Source organism: Amaranthus tricolor, chromosome 15 (assembly GCF_026212465.1).
Source record: "Amaranthus tricolor cultivar Red isolate AtriRed21 chromosome 15, ASM2621246v1, whole genome shotgun sequence".
Taxonomy (NCBI): domain Eukaryota; kingdom Viridiplantae; phylum Streptophyta; class Magnoliopsida; order Caryophyllales; family Amaranthaceae; genus Amaranthus; species Amaranthus tricolor.
Genome location: NC_080061.1, coordinates 5,535,023 through 5,553,757, shown reverse-complemented (window position 1 = coordinate 5,553,757; position 18,735 = coordinate 5,535,023). Strand labels below are relative to the sequence as shown.

General features: G+C 31.7%; 2 protein-coding genes across 3 annotated transcripts in view; one reads left to right on the top strand and one right to left on the bottom strand.

Moving 5' to 3' along the window:
* The window catches only part of LOC130801406 (26S proteasome non-ATPase regulatory subunit 13 homolog B-like), a 10,878-nt gene extending 1,783 nt beyond the window's left edge, over positions 1-9,095 (top strand). For both annotated transcript variants that reach the window (XM_057665253.1, XM_057665252.1), the window contains 5 exons: positions 531-977; positions 1,952-2,032; positions 7,667-7,863; positions 7,969-8,068; positions 8,614-9,095. In XM_057665253.1, the coding sequence (XP_057521236.1) occupies positions 531-977; positions 1,952-2,032; positions 7,667-7,863; positions 7,969-8,068; positions 8,614-8,799 (1,011 nt within the window). In that variant the 3' untranslated portion in view covers positions 8,800-9,095. The remainder of the gene's footprint in view (positions 1-530; positions 978-1,951; positions 2,033-7,666; positions 7,864-7,968; positions 8,069-8,613) is intronic.
* A 2,866-nt stretch (positions 9,096-11,961) lies between these two features.
* LOC130801405 (metal transporter Nramp7.2-like) lies at positions 11,962-17,458 on the bottom strand. Its single transcript, XM_057665251.1, has 11 exons — positions 17,177-17,458; positions 16,659-16,737; positions 16,438-16,478; positions 16,153-16,231; positions 15,838-16,052; positions 15,317-15,498; positions 14,574-14,643; positions 14,200-14,481; positions 13,145-13,276; positions 12,447-12,542; positions 11,962-12,348 (listed from the first exon to the last, which is right to left on the bottom strand). Exons 1-11 carry the CDS (start codon positions 17,348-17,350, stop codon positions 12,079-12,081), a joined length of 1,620 nt encoding a protein of 539 aa, XP_057521234.1. The 5' UTR covers positions 17,351-17,458; the 3' UTR covers positions 11,962-12,078.
* Positions 17,459-18,735: the final 1,277 nt, after the last annotated feature.

The window sequence follows — 18,735 nt, the reverse complement described above, 5'->3', positions numbered from 1 at the left end:
GGTTGTATTTAGTATTGCTTTTTAGAATTTTCTACGTTTTCATTGAATCCTTAGTTACTTGTTTATTGTAACATGCCCAAGTGTTTATCTTATAACACTATCTTGGCTATAAGGATAATTGGATTACCCCCTCATCATCTCCAAGTTGTGAACTCGTGCTCTCACAATGAAATCATGTCTGAAATATGGTTTCTGGGGACAAGATCATATGGTACCTGTGAAAATTCAAATGCTTGTTTTTGGTTTAATGCACTCTGAACAAATCTTAGAAGTTTAGAGTTGAAGAAACAGGTAATAGCAGTTTCTTTATGTGATTCTGAAATTGCATGGCTGTGCCTTGATTTTCTGTCAACAAAATTTCTTATTTAATATCTGATGAATTTATCATGGTAGGATTGAGCAGGCGCATCATATTTTTCATTTTTCATTCAGTTATTTGTGGATGGTGTTGCTGATTTGAGCGTGTTGTCTTCTACTTTCAATGTATCACGGTTAGTGTTGGCCTAACACCTCTGACATTTTTGTTGCAGGCTGGTGATGCCCTGATACAGTTATATCACAATTTTATCACGGAATTTGAGACAAAGTTAAATCTTCTTAAGGTTGCTCATTTTGCAGTCATAGTTTCTCGTCAATATGCAGAAAAAGAAGCAGCAATAGGTTATCTTGAGGGGGTGATCGAAAAACTTCGTGCTACACGGGAGACTCGTGTAGAGGAGCCTGTTCTCCACATAAAAATGCAGATAGCTTTGTTTAAGCTTGAGCAAGGAGAGCAAAAAGAATGCACAAAGCTTTTGGAAGATGGAAAAGCTATACTTGACAGCATGACTGATATTGATCCATCAGTGCATGCTAGTTTTTATTGGGTTTCATCTCAGTATCATAAAGCACGCCAGGAATTTGCAGCATTCTACAAGAATGCTCTACTTTATCTCGCTTATACCTCAGTGGACACTCTGTCTGACTCGTTCAAGCTGGTAAGTTTTTTTTTGTTTGTTTTGCTACTTCTCAGCCTTGTGCTGTCTTTATTCATATCCTTGATGCTCTGTTAGTTTACTGCAAGATGGTTGTATTGTTAAATGATTTTGATTTATTTCATTTTATGTTTCAAAAGGATCATCCTTTGGACAAACTGAAGTGTTTTCATGATTGTAAGATCTTTCAGTACCCAAAATTGTTCATCAAGTCAATAATAACTTGTAGTTCCCTTAATGTTCTTCCTATATGTAAAACCCTGGCCCATTTAGGCCATACGTAGAGTTTGAGAAACATTAACAAGGATAGAATTGGTTCACGGTTGAGTTGGGTACTCAATAAGGATATAATTAGGTTGTTTGCTAGTTGGTAGTAAATAGAATCTGGATGCCATAGAATGGTGAAAAGCCTTATTAGTTATCCTTGCGTGATTGACAAAGCTTTAGTTTGTACAATATTAAATTGTTTCTTATCTTTTAAGCATGTCAATCTGTCTACTTCGTTGCTTTCTCTAAAACAATTGCTGATTTCTCTGAATTTGTGTTCAACTGTTCACGCCATTTGTAAAGATTCAGGTTTCAATGAGACTTTCAAAGTTATGCTAATCTGGTGATAAGCTAGGTGCCTGTTTAGCTGTATACTAGGAATTACTCGATTAAAGTCATTAGGTGTAAAGTATATACATTGAGCTGGATAAACTTTGAAGTTTTGTTTCATTTGATCAACTTTCATATTAAATTTTTCTTCTCTGCTGCCTTTCAAGAAATTGATGTTCATGGTCTGTAGTGTTGAGAGTGCACGACTTTTTTTAGGATATTGGCGAGAACAGGAGATTGATTAGGATTAGGTCTAAAAGAATGGAGTTGTCCTTTACATCCTTGGTGTTGAAGATTTTACATTGTGTATTTTGCTTGTCACAGTTGTTTTGGCTTTTTTTTGCTTTTATGTCATTTATAATGTACTTGTTATGTTATAGGATTTGGCTTTTGATCTTTCATTATCTGCGCTGTTGGGAGAGAATATATACAACTTTGGGGAGCTACTTTCCCACCCAATTGTAAGTTTCCTTCATCTAAACTTCTATAACATGCAATCTTCCGTCCTTGATGTTTTAAAGGTTCCAATTTGATTGTTGTTGGGCATATATAATTTTTCTAGTTTTATGCTATTGAAGTATCAATTGATGTTTCTGTTTGGTATTGGAATTGTTCTTTGGCACGTGTCATCATGTGTGAATCACCAATTATTGTTGATTTTGTGAATCAGAAAATTTATCTATCAGTTCTTTGTTTTGATACGCTAGTTCTTTTATTATAGTTAAGAATTATCCTTTCAAGGAATTTTTCTCCAGAGAAAGCCTTCCATGATGGCAATTTATGTTATATTCAATCAAAATTCAATAATTATGAAGTGTTAAAATAATCTAGAAAAATCTAGGATTTTAATTAAACATAAAAGTATCTAAACTAAAGAATTAAAAAATAAAAATATCTAAAATAATATAATAGAAGATCCTAAAAAAAGTAATTAAAAAAAAAAACATCTAGATATTTTAGTAAATTTGTAACCAGACTCATCAATATAAATACCCATTGATGTAATCAATTTTTGGCAATGAAGAAGAATATCCATTCTACATATTCACTCATCTTCCTCTCCAAATAAATCAATTCACTATTTTACCATCTAAATTTTCCTACATTTGGTATCAAGAGCTAATTAAAACCAAGACCTCCAAACAACCTAAACACATTAATCAATATACTCCACAATAAAATAAACCTTTAACCACAAAATAAAAAAATGACCTCAACCATTAATTACCTCCAAGCTAATTGGGTTCCCACATTTATGGAAGAAAAATATGAACAATAATCTATGCAAATGAGGTCAATATTTATCTCCCAAGATTTATGGGAATTAGTATAAGAAGGTTATCAGCAACCACCCAAAGAGGACACTAAAGAGTCATCTTGAGATGAAACAAAAGTAAAACAATATAAACAAAATAAAATAAGGGATAACTATGCCCTATCCCTATTATATCGTGGAGTCGACGAGACAATACTTACAACGATCATGCCCACAAAAACAGCTACGGAGGCTTGGAGGATCCTGGAGACAAAATATAGAGGTTCCGAAGAGGTAATTCTTTTTAAACTCCAATCACTATGGAGAGAATTTGATAATTTACTAATGGCAGAAAATGAAACAATACATTCTTTTTTTGACCGAGTCACTAATATAGTTTATCAAATAAGATCAAATGGTGGTAAAATAAAAGATGAAAATGTGATTCGAAAAATATTAAGGAGTCTCTCACAAAAATATAACATTATTGCCACGATAATAGAAGAAGTTAACAAGAAAAATTTATCTCAATTAAGTATACCCGAACTAATGGGATCATTACTTGCACATGAAGATAGATTAAAAAGATTTAACGAAGAACCACTAGAACAAACTTTTCAAGCTAAATTAAAATTTTCTAATGGTGAAAATAAAAATGGTCATTGTAAAAATTATGAAAAAGGACAAACATCAACTAATCGTAGCAAATGGTAGTTGAAATTTTAAAAATCAAGGGAGTCGATTAAATAATCAAACTGACCTTTATTGTAAATTATGGAAGAAAACTAACCACAATACTAATGATTGTCGGTATAAATGTAAGAGGTGTAAAAAACACATTCACCACGAAAAAGATTGTTGGTATCGACAAAAAGAAGCAAACTATTCCGAAAACAATAATTCCGGAGAACAAATATTTTACACTGGATTGAATGCACAAGAAAAAGTAAGTGACATATGTTATATTAATAGTGGTTCAAATCACATGACCGGCAATAAAAATTATTTTGTCACTCTTGACGAAAATATTAAAACACACATCACACTAGGCGACGGTAAAAAAGAAGATGTGACCGGAAAATGGACAATCACCGTTAAAACAAAAAATGGCTCATCAAAATTAATTCATGAAGTTTTGTATGTTCTCGGACTTGCACAGAATTTATTAAGTGTAGGCCAATTAATTAAAAAAGGATATATGGTTAAATTTGAGAACAACAAATGTCAAATTTGTGATAAAAATAAGGGTCAGATAATAACAACTGTCGAAATAGCTCCCAACAAAATATTCCCATTAAAAATGCCATTTGAAGATATGAATCCACTTTATGGCATTTGAGATTCGGGCATCTAAATTTTAATAGTCTAAAACTATTAAAACAAAAAGAAATGGTAATTGGACTACCATCAATAAAAAATGAAAGAAAAATTTGCGAAGGCTATATATATGGCAAGATGCACAAATTGCCATTTCCTACCGCATCTTGGAGGGCCAAGGCTCCGCTAGAGCTTGTTCATGCAGATATCTGGGGTCCTACCAAGAATCCGTCTCTTGGCGGAAAAAGATATTTTCTTTTGTTCGTAGATGACTACTTCCGCATGATGTGGGTATATTTCCTGGAGAAAAAATCAGAAGCTTTTTCCCACTTTATTCAATTCAAAGCCCTCACAGAAAATCAAAGTCGGCATTCTCTTAAGATTCTTAGAACGAATCGTGGCGGAGAATTTACAAGAAACAAATTAAACAGCTTCTGTAAGAAGCATGGAATTAAAAAAGAACTTACAGCAAGGCGTACACCTCAACAAAATGGTGTCGCAGAAAGAAAAACCGCATTATAGCAGAGATGGCCCGCAGCATAATGCAGGGTAAACATCTACCCAAATGATACTGGGCCGAAGCTGTTCACGTGGCAGTATATATCCTTAATAGATCTCCCACAAAAGTAGTTCAGGATTTAACATCATATGAATCTTGGCACAAGAGAAAGCCAAGCGTAGAGCACCTCAAAGTGTTCAGATGCATAGCTTATGCCCATATCCCGAAGGAGAATCGGGAAAAGCTCGATGAGAAAGGAGAAAAATGCATATTCATTGGATACAGTCACGAAACAAAAGGATATCGTCTCTACAAGCCTGAATCTAAAGAATTAATCATCTCTAGAGACGTAATTTTCGACGAAGCAGTCGAATGGATGGTGAAAAAAAAAATTTAAAGCTGGCGAAGGAGATACTCTCCCAAGAGATCCAAGTGAGGAAGACGGAGCAGACCAACCAACAAACCCAGAGTCCAAGCACACTTGGAAGTACAAGATCATCCCCAAGCTCAAGAAGCCAAACATCATGTTCAACTCCTCAACATCAAGAACCCCGAAGATCAACACGCGATCGGCAACCGCCATCATGGCTACTAGATTACCATTGTGACCAAGCAATGATGTCTCTCTTCTCTAGTGAGCCACAAACATTTTAAGAAGCAGCACAAGAAAAAACAAGGATTGAGGCTATGAACGAAGAAATCAAAATGATCGAGAAGAATCACACATGGGAACCTATAGACAAACCACAAGACAAGGAAGTAATCGGACTCAAGTGGGTCTACAAGGTGAAACATAACGATGATGGCTCCATCAACAAGTACAAAGCGAGGCTCGTAGCAAAGGGATATGCGCAACAACCAGGAATTGACTTCAACGAAACATATGCTCCAATTGTCCGCATGGAGACAATCAGAACAGTTCTGGCATTAGCATCACAGCATCAGCTACTAGTCTTTTAGCTCGATGTCAAATCAAAATTTCTAAATGGAGAACTCGAAGAAGTGTACGTTGAGCAATCGCAGGGATACGTCATCAAAGGCCAAGAAGACAAAGTATACCGTCTTCGAAAAGCTCTGTACGGACTCAAACAAGCACCCCGAGCGTGGAACAGCAACATCGACAATTATCTTCTCCAGCATGGTTTCATCAAGAGTCCGAGTGAACCTTTACTATACATCAAGACACAAGGTAACAACTTTTTCATTTTATGCCTGTACGTGGATGATCTAATCTATACAGGCATACATCCAATGATGATTGAAGAATTTAAAAAGGGTATGATGAAGGAGTACAAGATGACAGACCTTGGTACAATGAAATACTTCCTTGGCATACAAATCAAACAAAGCCCAGGAAGAATATTTCTATCACAAGAGAAATATGCAGAAGACCTTCTCAAGAAATTCAACATGGGTGAATGTAAACCGCTAGCTACACCAATGGAAATCAATGAGAAGTTATCAAAGTACGATGGCAAACCAAAAGTCGACGGAGCAATGTATCGAAGCTTGGTGTGCTCTCTCATTTATCTCACACATACAAGACCAGATATAGTCAACGCTGTCAGCATCGTATCCAGGTTCATGAGTGAACCAAGCAAGGATCATCTAACAGCAGCAAAGAGGATTCTCAGGTACATTAAGGGAACGAAAAGCTATGGGATCATGTACGAAACTGAAAAAGATTTCAAGCTCACATAATACACCGATAGCGACTGGGCTGGAAGCGTGGATGATAGAAAAAGTACAAGCGGGTACGTATTTCAGCTTGGAAACAAAGTGGTCTCATGGTCATCAAAAAAACAGGCGACAGTAGCTTTATCGTCAGTAGAAGTAGATTACATTGCAGCAACAAGTGCAGCATGTGAAGCAGTCTGGCTCAGAAGGATATTAATCGATCTACAACATAAGCAAGAGACACCAACTACAATGTTCTGCGACAACATGTCAACAATAGCAATGACGAAGAATCCAGTGTTTCATAGCAGATCAAAACACATCGAGATACGACATCATTACATTCGTGAGTAAGTAGACAAGAAAGAGATCAAACTACAATTCTGCAAGCCAGGAGAGCAACTCGCAGACATTTTCACAAAACCCATATCAACTGATAGATTTATCGAGTTTAGAAGACAACTCAGAGTTTAAGATTTTTCAAATTAGGGGGAGTGTTAAAATAATCTAGAAAAATCTAGGATTTTAATTAAACATAAAAATATCTGAACTAAAGAATTAAAAAATAAAAATATCTAAGATAATATAATAGAAAATCCTAGAAAAAGTAATTAAAAAATAAAAATATCTAAGATATTTTAGTAAACTTGTAACCAAACTCATCAATATGAATACCCATTGATGTAATCAATTTTTGGCAATGAAGAAGAATATCCATTCTACATATTCACTCATCTTTCTCTCCAAATAAATCAATTCACTATTTTACCATCTAAATTTTCCTACATGGAGATGTTACGAATTGATTGACGACTTTAGTCTTCATAAAGTAGGGTGTGTCTATCTCCCTGTTCATAACGTGTTCCTCATTGTTTCACATTACTGAAAGACGAATACCAAACCATTTCTATTGTGATTTTGTTTCGATTTGTACGGTAATTGGTTTGTCCTTTTCTTATCAAGTCCATGTAAGGGTAGCTTGTTTTAATGTTTACTGATTACTATGATTTGTTTATCCACTATTTCTGTGCCATTTTCTTCTGTATTTTATTTAAGAGCTTAAGGAAAGAGTGCAGAACATTGCTTTGAAGGAGGAAAATATATAGTACTTATTTGTCTAAACGGCTTACTGTTTATATTATCGTTAAAAGTTGGAAAAGATAATCAGCTGACAGAACCAAAAATAACTGTCACATTATAGATTATTGTCTGTGTTCTTTTATTTTTCATGCTGTTAATTTTTTTTGCTCGTTGTTCGTAAATGTAATCCCTTTAATATTATGTTCTTTTCCTTTTATCTGCTTCTTATGTCGTGTATAATTGACTATATGTTGTTCCTTCCTGCAGTTAAAGTCTCTTCTTGGGACAAAGGTGGAGTGGCTTTACTATATTCTGCAAGCATTCAACTCAGGAGACCTGATTCGCTACCAAGAATTGTGCAATGTGCACAAAGATGCTCTCAATGCACAGCCAGCATTAGTTGCTAATGAAAGAAAGCTGTTGGAGAAGATAAATATTCTGTGTTTAATGGAAATCATCTTCAGGTATGCTGTAGCAATTGAGTGACATTCTATTTCGTATATATTACCCGTGTAATATTTTTCTGTGTTTAAGCATTATTACCTCATATGTGCTGTCTTATTTTGCAGCCGTCCTGCTGAAGACCGTACAATTCCGTTAAATGTCATTGCAGAGCGGACTAGGCTTTCTATAGAAGATGTTGAGTATCTCCTCATGAAGAGCCTTTCTGTAAGTAGCTTTTTTAACATGTTACCTCTCATTACTAGTGTAGATAGGTTTGGGACGGGGACAAGCCCTCTGGCTCTGGACATCTTGATAATGCAGATCTTGTTTATGTTCAAACTTATATGTTCATGTGTGATAGTAACTCATGTTCCATTGTTCTTAACATGTAAATTGAAAGTAACTGCTTTGGACATTGAGTCTACCTTCCGTTGATCTATCAAACAAATTAAATTTGTTTTTGACTTGAGGTTGTCAGTTTGGGGGAAAATGTTTCGCGGAAAACTGTTCTGTTTTCTGTTTTCTGTTCTCACCATTTCATTGGGTGATTTAACAAGGGATCGAAAGGGGAAAAGATGGTTGGAAAAGTATTTTCTATCTCTTAGCAATATTTTCCTCCAACATCTGAAGGAAACCAACTTTCTTCAACTCTTCCATTCCCAACATATCAATTTTCCCCAAGAATTTCTCACCAAACCAAACAAAAGAAAACTAATTATCATTTATTTTTTTCCCTCATCTTAAAATGTCCACGAATTCGCATAATGCAGGTTCATCTCATTGAAGGAATCATTGATCAAGTTGAGAGTACAGTTCATGTATCATGGGTGCAACCCAGAGTTTTGGGGATTCCACAAATTACGTCCTTGCGTGATCGACTGGACAATTGGGTGGGAAAAGTACACACTGCCTTGTTATCTGTTGAAGCTGAAACTCCAGACTTGGTTGCATCATGATTCTTTAGGTTCTTGGAAATTGGCTCATGTAATAGGTTTTCAGTCCTGGAATGGAAGGGAAAAGATGCCATATTTTTTGAGAATATGCTTCTTTTGAATGGATCTTTCCAAATATTTTGTTCATCGATGGTCTTAACTCAATTTTCCTTGCTTTGAGCGGATCTTTTCCTTGCTTCACTTGAGGGGCTAGTCTTTTTAAATACATTTTATATGCTTTTTTTATAGTTTTTGATTTTGATTAATATATGTATTTAACATTTTGAACTTTTTAGTGAACAGAAAATGTTATTCATTCATCTTAGATTACTTTCTAGTTTCTACTACTACTGCAAATAGATTTGCAATTTATTACAAATATAAACACGGTTTCTTTCCGTTTATTTGTGTTTGGCTCATTTCGATTCCCTATTGGAAAATTATCGTAAATTACATAGCAAACTCAAAGAGATGAACATAGTATTATTAACAGTATAATGAAGTTACTATGAAATTGGAATGTCTGCAAGGTCCTTTCTATAAACAACATTCATACTGTATTCATTAAAAGAATGGAACACTAAAATTGGCGCGAATAATACATTTTATTAATTTTCCTACGATAATACTAACTTTTGATTAACTATGAATAATATCAATTTAGGGATCTTTTTTCCTAGAACAATACGAACTTTAGTTTATAACTAATTTACCAATTTTTTTTTGTCATATAATCTCCTATAGTTTGATTTTTAACATGTTAGGGATATTTTAGGGAGACGCCCCTCTAAGTTTGTATTATTCATGGTTAATCAAAAGTTGGTATTATTGTAGAGAAATAAGCAAAAAGTTGTATTATTCTTGTTAATTTTTCCAAAAGAAAAAAAAATTCTAATTTAAATTAGAGATATTATTTCAACAATTTCAAAAAAAAGATTTATTTCAAAAATTACTTACTTAAATTAAATGTAGAATAAAGGAAGAAATAATTAAATTGTTTTTGAAAAGGAATATTAAGCTTTAGGCAAATGAATTGAAGAATCAAGAAATGGTGCTTTTAATTTATATGGTAATAAAACAGTCAACACTTAAAAACTTCACCATATGAAAACTGCAATTAAGGGGCTGCTACTATTTAATTAGTTAATATTCCTAAATCTACGAAATTTCGTTGGTATTTTTATAAACCAAATAGTATATGTCCTGTGCAATAGACGAATATATTAGTTTATTAAGTTATATAAAAAAATTTATTGAATATAATTATTTATTTTCCAAAACTAATCATTATATTGATCATAATTCATAATTATATTTTACTAACTAAAACGGTTATTAATAAAATGATTCTATTTCACTAATTAAAATAATTTTTACTAATAAAAATAATTCTTACGAATGGTAATTTTTCTTTCCTAAATGAACCAATTAATCTGAATATATATTAAATTTAAGGTTTATTAAACAGAGGCTAAATTATTGTGCAAACATTATATCAAACTTCCTTATATGAAATGAATATACGGTATACTCATACACAAACACTTAATTTATGGCATGCTCAAAATATATACTTCTATAATTTTTTTTTATCATAATCATCATTGTAAGATTATTCTAGATAAGATTTTAGTTATTATTTTGTAAATATTGAAGTTAGCTGAATAATTAAGTTGACGAATTATTTTTTGATGTTACATAATTTAAGAGTTTTTAAATATAAGATTATTTTTAGTTAACAACTATTTTGTATTTTAATTATTTTTGTATCATAAATAAGGTATAATTAATAGTTTACTCATTTAATTTACTAAAATCAAAGTTACTCAAAATATTTTTTTTCTTAAAAAAGTGTATTTAAAAAGGAAAAATTGACATTAATAATCTAACTTTTTGTTCATCCACTGTGATTAATACCATCTTTTGATTAATTTCTAATAATCCAACATTTGTCTTTAGTTTGATGTGAATAATTCAACCTTTATTTTATTATGCTAGCAGCATACCCTATTATTACCTATTATTAGTTGCATAGTATGTTGTTGGCAAACTTATCACAAAGGTTGGATTATTAGAAATAATCCAAAAGTGGGATTATTTACAGCGAATGAGTGAAATGTTGGAAAAGGTGGGATTATTTACGGCGAATGAGTGAAATGTTGGATTATTAATGTCAATTTTTCTTTTAAAAAATTAAAGGTTCTAGAATTGACTTTTTTCTTACTATTATTGTTCATTAAGAAATAAAGTTTAATTAAAATTCAAAAGTTTCTATATTTAATTACTTAAAATTTAGGAGGGAAAACATGATGCATAAAAGTGACATGTGTTATATTCTTTTATTGTTTTAGTAGAATGTATGATGGACCCACACTAGCATACGATACCAACTCATAGTCATACGATAGTAATTTGATTTTACATTAAATTTTGATTATAGGATAGTTTAACTGGCTGAAAAAAGGGAGAATTAGGTAAAAATTAAAATCAAAACCTTACCTAAAAAAGGTTAGTACTTGCTTTAACTGAGACAAATCGGTTGTATTAATGTAATATTGATGTCATGTTTTATTGATGATAAAGCTTATAGATATGTTGACTTTTAAAGCAAATTAGAGAAGATAAGTATTAGTACAAGTGATTAGATCACTTATATGAGGGGAGTATTTTATTTATCAAGACTTATTTTTTGCACAAGTGTAGTATAGAAAATGAAATAGGTACTTATCATTGGTGATGTAAGCAGTAATGTATATATTATATCATTAGTTAGGATGTCATATTAAATTTTCTAATAAATCTAATTGGTATTATTTTAGAGGTGACGATAAGCCAATTTAACGTGTTAAGTCGAGACCAAATTGAAGGTTTTCTCTCAATCAGAAAACACTTATCTAACTTAAATTTAAAGATCAATACAATAATAACAATAATATTAAAGCCTTAATTCTAAAAGAGTAGAGTCGTCTACATAAATCAATATATCACCTCCAAATAAACAACCTAAAACAAAGATTAAAGTAACAATTCTAAAAATAAAGCTTTTTTCCAAAAATTTGAACCCTACTTTCAAACATCATCTTCCAAATGCTAAGACCTTCTAATTTTAAAAAGTTTTTTTTTTTTTAATTTTATTTTTCCTCATAATATATTATTATCTATAATAAATTACAAAGACAGTAACTGTGAATTGTAATACATAACTTGTTTCACATTTCAAAATAAGCGATACATGACATCATAATTTAAACCTCATGAATGGGAGTAGAATTTTACAATACAAAACCATATGCTTATTGGGTATTATGGCAACGTAATTTCTTGAAGACTAGAATCCTTGCTGATTATAGCATTTGTAGGGTCAATGTATGTAACAACCCTATCTTTTCTAAGCATTAAATAAATAACCGATAAAATATATATTGCCATTAATGGAAACACCACGATTCCGATGAACACATTGCCTATTTTAGGCAAATTATTGTGTACGAGCCACCCAACAAAGGCTGTGCTTAGGTAATATATGTTAATTCCGATTATTCCAAGTCCTAAAATCCATGAGATCACGATTATCTGCCAATATTAAGTGTTCATCACATTTTAATTAATTTATTGATTAATTTCAATAATTAAAATTAAGTACATGCTTTAGATTGGGAGAGTTGACTTACAATCATGGAATTCTTGTGAGGTCCCATCTTTGTGGAAGAACTACTAAACTTGAGGAGTGGAATTAATGCAAATGGAAGCTCAAATGATAATATCATCTATATAATTCATAATATAATGATTAGCATTCAAAAATCTATTATAAAAACTATTAATATTTTTTGAATATATTTTTTTTGCTTTTATATAATTCATCTAATAAAATCCAAATCATAAAATATTGTATGAAGTGTATGTATACAATATATATAATATATAATGTCATAGTCATCAGCCCAGTATCCCACTCAAAGATAGAGTTTAGGTGAAAAATGATAACAAATAATTCATATCCATACCCCTCCTAAGAGAGGGCAAAGAGAAATATTGTTAAATTTACCCGTATGTACAAATAATCTACAATGTAAATGTTATTTGTTAATAGATTGAGTTAATTAACATGATGATATATGAAGTATTAAAAAATACTCTTTCTGTTTGAATGAGTTTGTCAACATTTTTATTATAGTCATTTCATTCTACTTTATAATATTTTCGGTTAGAATAATATTTCTATCATTTTCTTTATTTTATATCCACACATTTTTTTTTTGTTTTTTCTCTTTTCTAATTCTATTCATACAATTTAAATATCTATAATATTTTTTAAAATTTTATGTCATTTGCTATTTTGTCAATCTGATAGTATTATGTCACTTACGGAGGCAATAATAATGAGCTTTCCAGCTGCGGCTGATCCCCCAATAATAGAAACAATTAAGCTGGGTGTGATAGCAACCAAACGTGTCATTAAGTTCCTTAGCCATGATTTCATTTTAAGGTCTAAAAATCCCTGAAACACAAAACATAGAAAGAAGGGAGCATGTAAGACAATAATTAAGGCCAAAATAATAACCTAATTTATTTGAATTCCGCTAATTATTAGAGGTGTTTAATAAGACATGCTACAACTAAAAGGTGAATTAGCTTTTTTTTACGGGCTAATGAAGTGTCAGGTCAGATAAAAATTTTAACATGTCAAATCGGATCTTAGTAAAAGATGCAAAAATGTTTTTTTACAAGTTGTTGTAAATTTAACATTTCGGTTCCACCGGACCGTCGCTGACTACCCTGATAGTTGTAGAATTATTTCACAAACCAATACAAATCTTTTGAGCGCACTTTATTCTCATTCATGTACGCGAGAGAAAATTTAATTCTCCAGGAGGTCACTCATCCTAAAATTGCTCTTACCAAGCATACTTAGTTTTGAAGTTCTTAACAAATGGACTTAACTGAAAAAAAAGATGCACTATATTTATACGTGGTAATCTATCAATCCTGTTAAAACTCAACGTGTTACACTCATCCCCACTTAAGAATCTAACGTCCTTGTAGTACTTTAATTTTAGGATCATTCCCCTGCTAGGTGCACTGAGCACACAATCATCACAGTAGCAAGGTTTCTCTGATACCACTTGTAACACTCCGGTCTCGCTAGATCGTTTATACAGCCTTACAAATCAACAAAAGTCTTTTCAACGCACTTTGATTTTGAAGATTTTAGCAAAAACTCATTAAAAAGAAAATAAACTTTATTTATATGAGTAATTTATCAATCATTTTAAAGCTCAATTGAAAATATTATCCCTAACCTATCCAACTCTTATTTTTTTTACCCGGTCTTGAGATCGACAATAAATACAGGACAAATTGTATCTACCTACTTAAGTAGTATTTGAAATTGTTACCAAAAGAGTGAAAAGTAAAAATTACCTGCATGATGTATTGACCAGCATAAGTCCCGGTGATGGTAGAACTTTGACCAGAAGCCAAAAGTGCAATACCATAAAAAATAGAGGCAGTTTTTCTGCCCAATACATTTTGAAGAAGAAGAGAAGCATTATTAAGTGTTAAATCACTGCATTGATTTGCCTCTTCTTTTGTTAGATTATTGCTTGAACAAACTGTGCCTGACACTGATATTATTGCTACATTTATCCAAAATGCTATGAACAAAGCAAAACCACTCTCTAACAAGAAATATTTACATGCTTCCTGCAAAAATTGTTGTAAATTATGTCATTAAAATTGTTAATAAATTTATTAGTCATAATTAATCTTGAATTATTTTAATTCTCGTAACATACATTAATTCCTTTTGTGGACTTGGTTACTTTTCTGGATAGTACAAGAGCTGAGTGCAGAAACAGATTGTGTCTGTACAGTTTTTAAGATCACAAATTAACATTAAATATAGAAAACTCGAAGAAACTGTTAGAAATGTCTAGAAATACTTTACATCTGAAAAAGATTCTACATTACTAAAATAGTGAGTTGTAGACTTGTATATAGTACTTGATGGGTAAACTTGCTAATACCATATGATTTTAGAAAAGAGTTAACATTATCAAGTGTATATGAAAGTCAATGCTCATTATCCTTGGGTTTGTAGGCTTGAGCCCACGGGTGGCTCTGTGGGTGTGTCCCTACAAAGTGATTATGGGACCAACTGTCATAGCCTAATAGGAAAAATAACCCATATGTGATCTAACATCGAAAAATTAGAGAGATTTTGACTAACATATATGGGCTACTCCTCTCATTTCCAATTTGTTTTAAATTAATCTTGTGAGAGACCATTTTTCGGTGAGACGACCTCAAAACAAGGAGTCCATATGCTAATAATTGTATCAGTTGGACTATTTAGCCCATGCACTGAGAGCGTCTCACGGAGAGACCTTCTTACACAAGAATTTGAGATTTGTTTTAACATGAAATCACATTCATTTTGTACGCTGTCAACTATCCTCTTGTGAGAGTGTTATTTACAAGTCCAATAACAAATTTATTAGAAACAACATACCATAATAGGCAAGAGGGATGGACTTACGGCATAACAAGAGCACCAAGAAGAGCAATGGCATCACCAGTGGCGCCCTGTCCTCCAAGCTTAGGAATAAACATACCCTTAAGAACGTCGTTTAATGGTGGTTTCACATAACTCATTTCTCCAAAGAAACAAGCACCCATTATAAGTACTAATACTGCTATCAGCATTTCCAGCTTCCTTATCTATTTTATTACCACAACAACAAAATAATATTATAAATAATTAGGGACGAATCTAGAATGCTTAGCTTGTATAGTGTGTTAAAAATATCCCACATCACTAAAATAGTAAATTGTGAATATATAACGCTTGATGAGATTTTGTGAAAAAGTGAACCTCATCAAATGCATATGCAAGTGATCAAATGCTCATTACTTATGGGTAATGGGTTTGTAGGCCTGAGCCCACTGGTGCCCATGGCCCATAGATGTGTCTACACGAGTGGGCCCACAGGATGCTTATATGAATTGCCACGGGTAACATAGTGTGAGGGTTAATTAAAATGAGAAAAGACAGATTACCCCATATTTCTGAAGTCCAAGGAGGAGGAGAGTACTTAAACCAGTAAGAAGAACACCAGCCCAAACAGGAATATGAAAAAGAATATTCAAAGCAAAGGCAGTTCCTATAACTTCAGGTATATCAGCTGCTATTACTGCTACTTCTGCTAGCACCCATAAGCAATACTTCACTATTATTGGGTATTCTGCTTTGCAATGCTCTGATAAATGTTTACCTAAACCATTTTCAACAATTAATTATAGTAATTACTATCATATAATAATCCCATTTATTATGCTTAATTAATTGAGCACAAATTAAATCATGGGAATTACCAGTTGATACTCCTAGATTTGCAGCCAGAGATTGAATTATCAATGCAAAGATTAGCCCAATAAGAATTACCCATAAAAGCTGAAATTTTTATTTGTGAAAAATTATCAGTTCTGACAAACGCAAGAAAAATATACAGCATACAATGAAGATCACACGTAGATTAAATATGGTTCCCTAACAATGTGTTAGCCAACACGGATAACATATTTGATTAATATGTGAAAAGAAATTAATTAGTCGAATACATAATACAAATTAGTAGGTTAAGAGTGATTGATTAGTACCTCATATCTGTGATCAGCTCCTGCTTGTAAGTCAGTTTCCACTGATACATAATATTTAATGACAAATTATTAGTTATTGATAAAGTATATAAGCATCTGGTTGAGGTTTCAAGATATGTTATATATTCTAATTAGTTTAATTAAAAAATTTGTTGTGTTAAGGCTTTAATATATGTTATATACTCTATAAATTGTAATGAAAAAAAAAATATAATACTTACAATTGCCAGGATCAAGATAGGCCAAGGAAACAAGGAAACCAGGGCCTATAAAAGATAGAAACTTTTTCCATCCAGCTTCCTGTTCACGAAATAATAAGTTAAATTGAGTGTTACTCTACATACTAATTAATTTGAAATGATACAAAATAAATAAGACTGCTAAATTAAAGTTGTTAGTTGCAACTTTTTTCAATCCTTTCAGATTTCCTTTTTAACTTAAAAATTTTGAAAACTTATTAGTTGAGACTTTTTCATTTCTTTTGAATCCACCTCAAACCCAAACCCAAGCCCAAACCTGCTCTAGAACCGCACAAAATCGCCTTAGACTCGACCCATGACAAGCACATGAATAATAAAGAGCAAGAAAATACTCCTATAGTAATTAAGTGAGAATATGTTGGAATAATTTATCCCACATCGTTGAATTAAAAGGTGGTGGACACGTTTTATAAATCATTAGAGCCTTTCCTCCCATTAGCATTTACAATAAGTTCAGCCTAATTTAACAGAATACGTACCTGTTTGGTAGCAGTATCCTGAAAACGTTTGCTAGGTGCAAAAGAAGGCGGACCAATATCATCAACAACAACATCAACCACATTATTATTATTTGGAGAAACATCAACGGCTGCAATTCGATTACTACCCCCTAATACTCCAGACCTTCTTGCTTCCTGCTCAACACTTGCCATAATTTTACTTTCTTCTTTTGCTCTTGATATCTTTGATTTTAAATTTTTCTTACTATATTTGTCACCATTAAATTATACTTCTATTTATGGCTCATGATTAATGTTATTTATATATTAAAACCAAGTAAATAAGACCTTCACCACTGAAAACTCAACAAGTATATATACTAGTTTTAAAATTTAAACTATATGATGAGATTTGGTTATTTTTTCATTATGACGTACTAGAAGATGAGAAACAGGCATGGTTCAACACTATCTAGTCCACCTAATCTCTTTTTTTTTTTTTTTCTATTTTCTTTTGGGATTACACAATAAGCTGAGCATGATCGTAGATCAGCATATGCAAAGTAGTCTACAGCACAAGGCCCCGTTATTAGAGAGGCCTCAAAAATTTATTTTTATTCTTATTTGATTTATTGTTTCAATTAACATAAATATATGTATACAATTTTACACGAAAATAACCAAGTAACAAAGTGTTAAATATTAATATTTTAATAACACTAATTCTATTTTTTTCTTTTCTTAAAAGTAAAGATTATTAAGATAAAATTGGCACATGGGCCCCAATATTTACGAGACGACCGAGAGAGAATGCCTGAGTGAGAATAATCGATTTTCCAAGTTCTTATATCCAAAAGTGATAATTTATCTAACAGAGATAAGACTCGATTATTAATCTCTTTAATTACTAGGACAATAAGTGGGTAGGTTTTAGGAGTATTATTTTTATTTTTTTTACAAAAAGTTAAATTAAAAAGGGCTTATAACAAATTTAAGTTAATTTATTATTAAATTTAATATTTAAATTAACTTGATATATATTTACTTATAAATAATATTGTTTTTAATGCTGAATTTAATAATATTATTTTACTTAAATTTTAAATAAAATTCAAATTATACTTTAGGCTATTTCTTTGAAACGTAAAAAGTAAACAAAATTGAATTTTAATTGATAAAAATATAAATGATGCAAGGACATTTATTCCTTGTGATCTTTAATAAATTGATGATTATTATATATTCACTAATTATCTTATCCATGGACTACATAAAAGATTTTAAGTTGCTATAGTCAAGACTCAAGGCATGAGTCATCATGACCATAAGCATAAACCTACCTTGTTTAATACTGGATGTACAACATCAACCTCTTGTGCACTTGCCTGGACATGTAAAAAATCGTACTTTACCTGTTATTTTTTATTTGCACCATTTTTAATTTTAGTTTATTTTATTAATTTTACACAATTTTATTTTGATAATAAATTCATCTTTTTTCAAATCTCATCTACAAATTTATTCTTTCTGTCCATATTAACTACTCATTTGATCATTTCTAATATTTATTATTTTTTATTAATTTTTCAACTTAATTC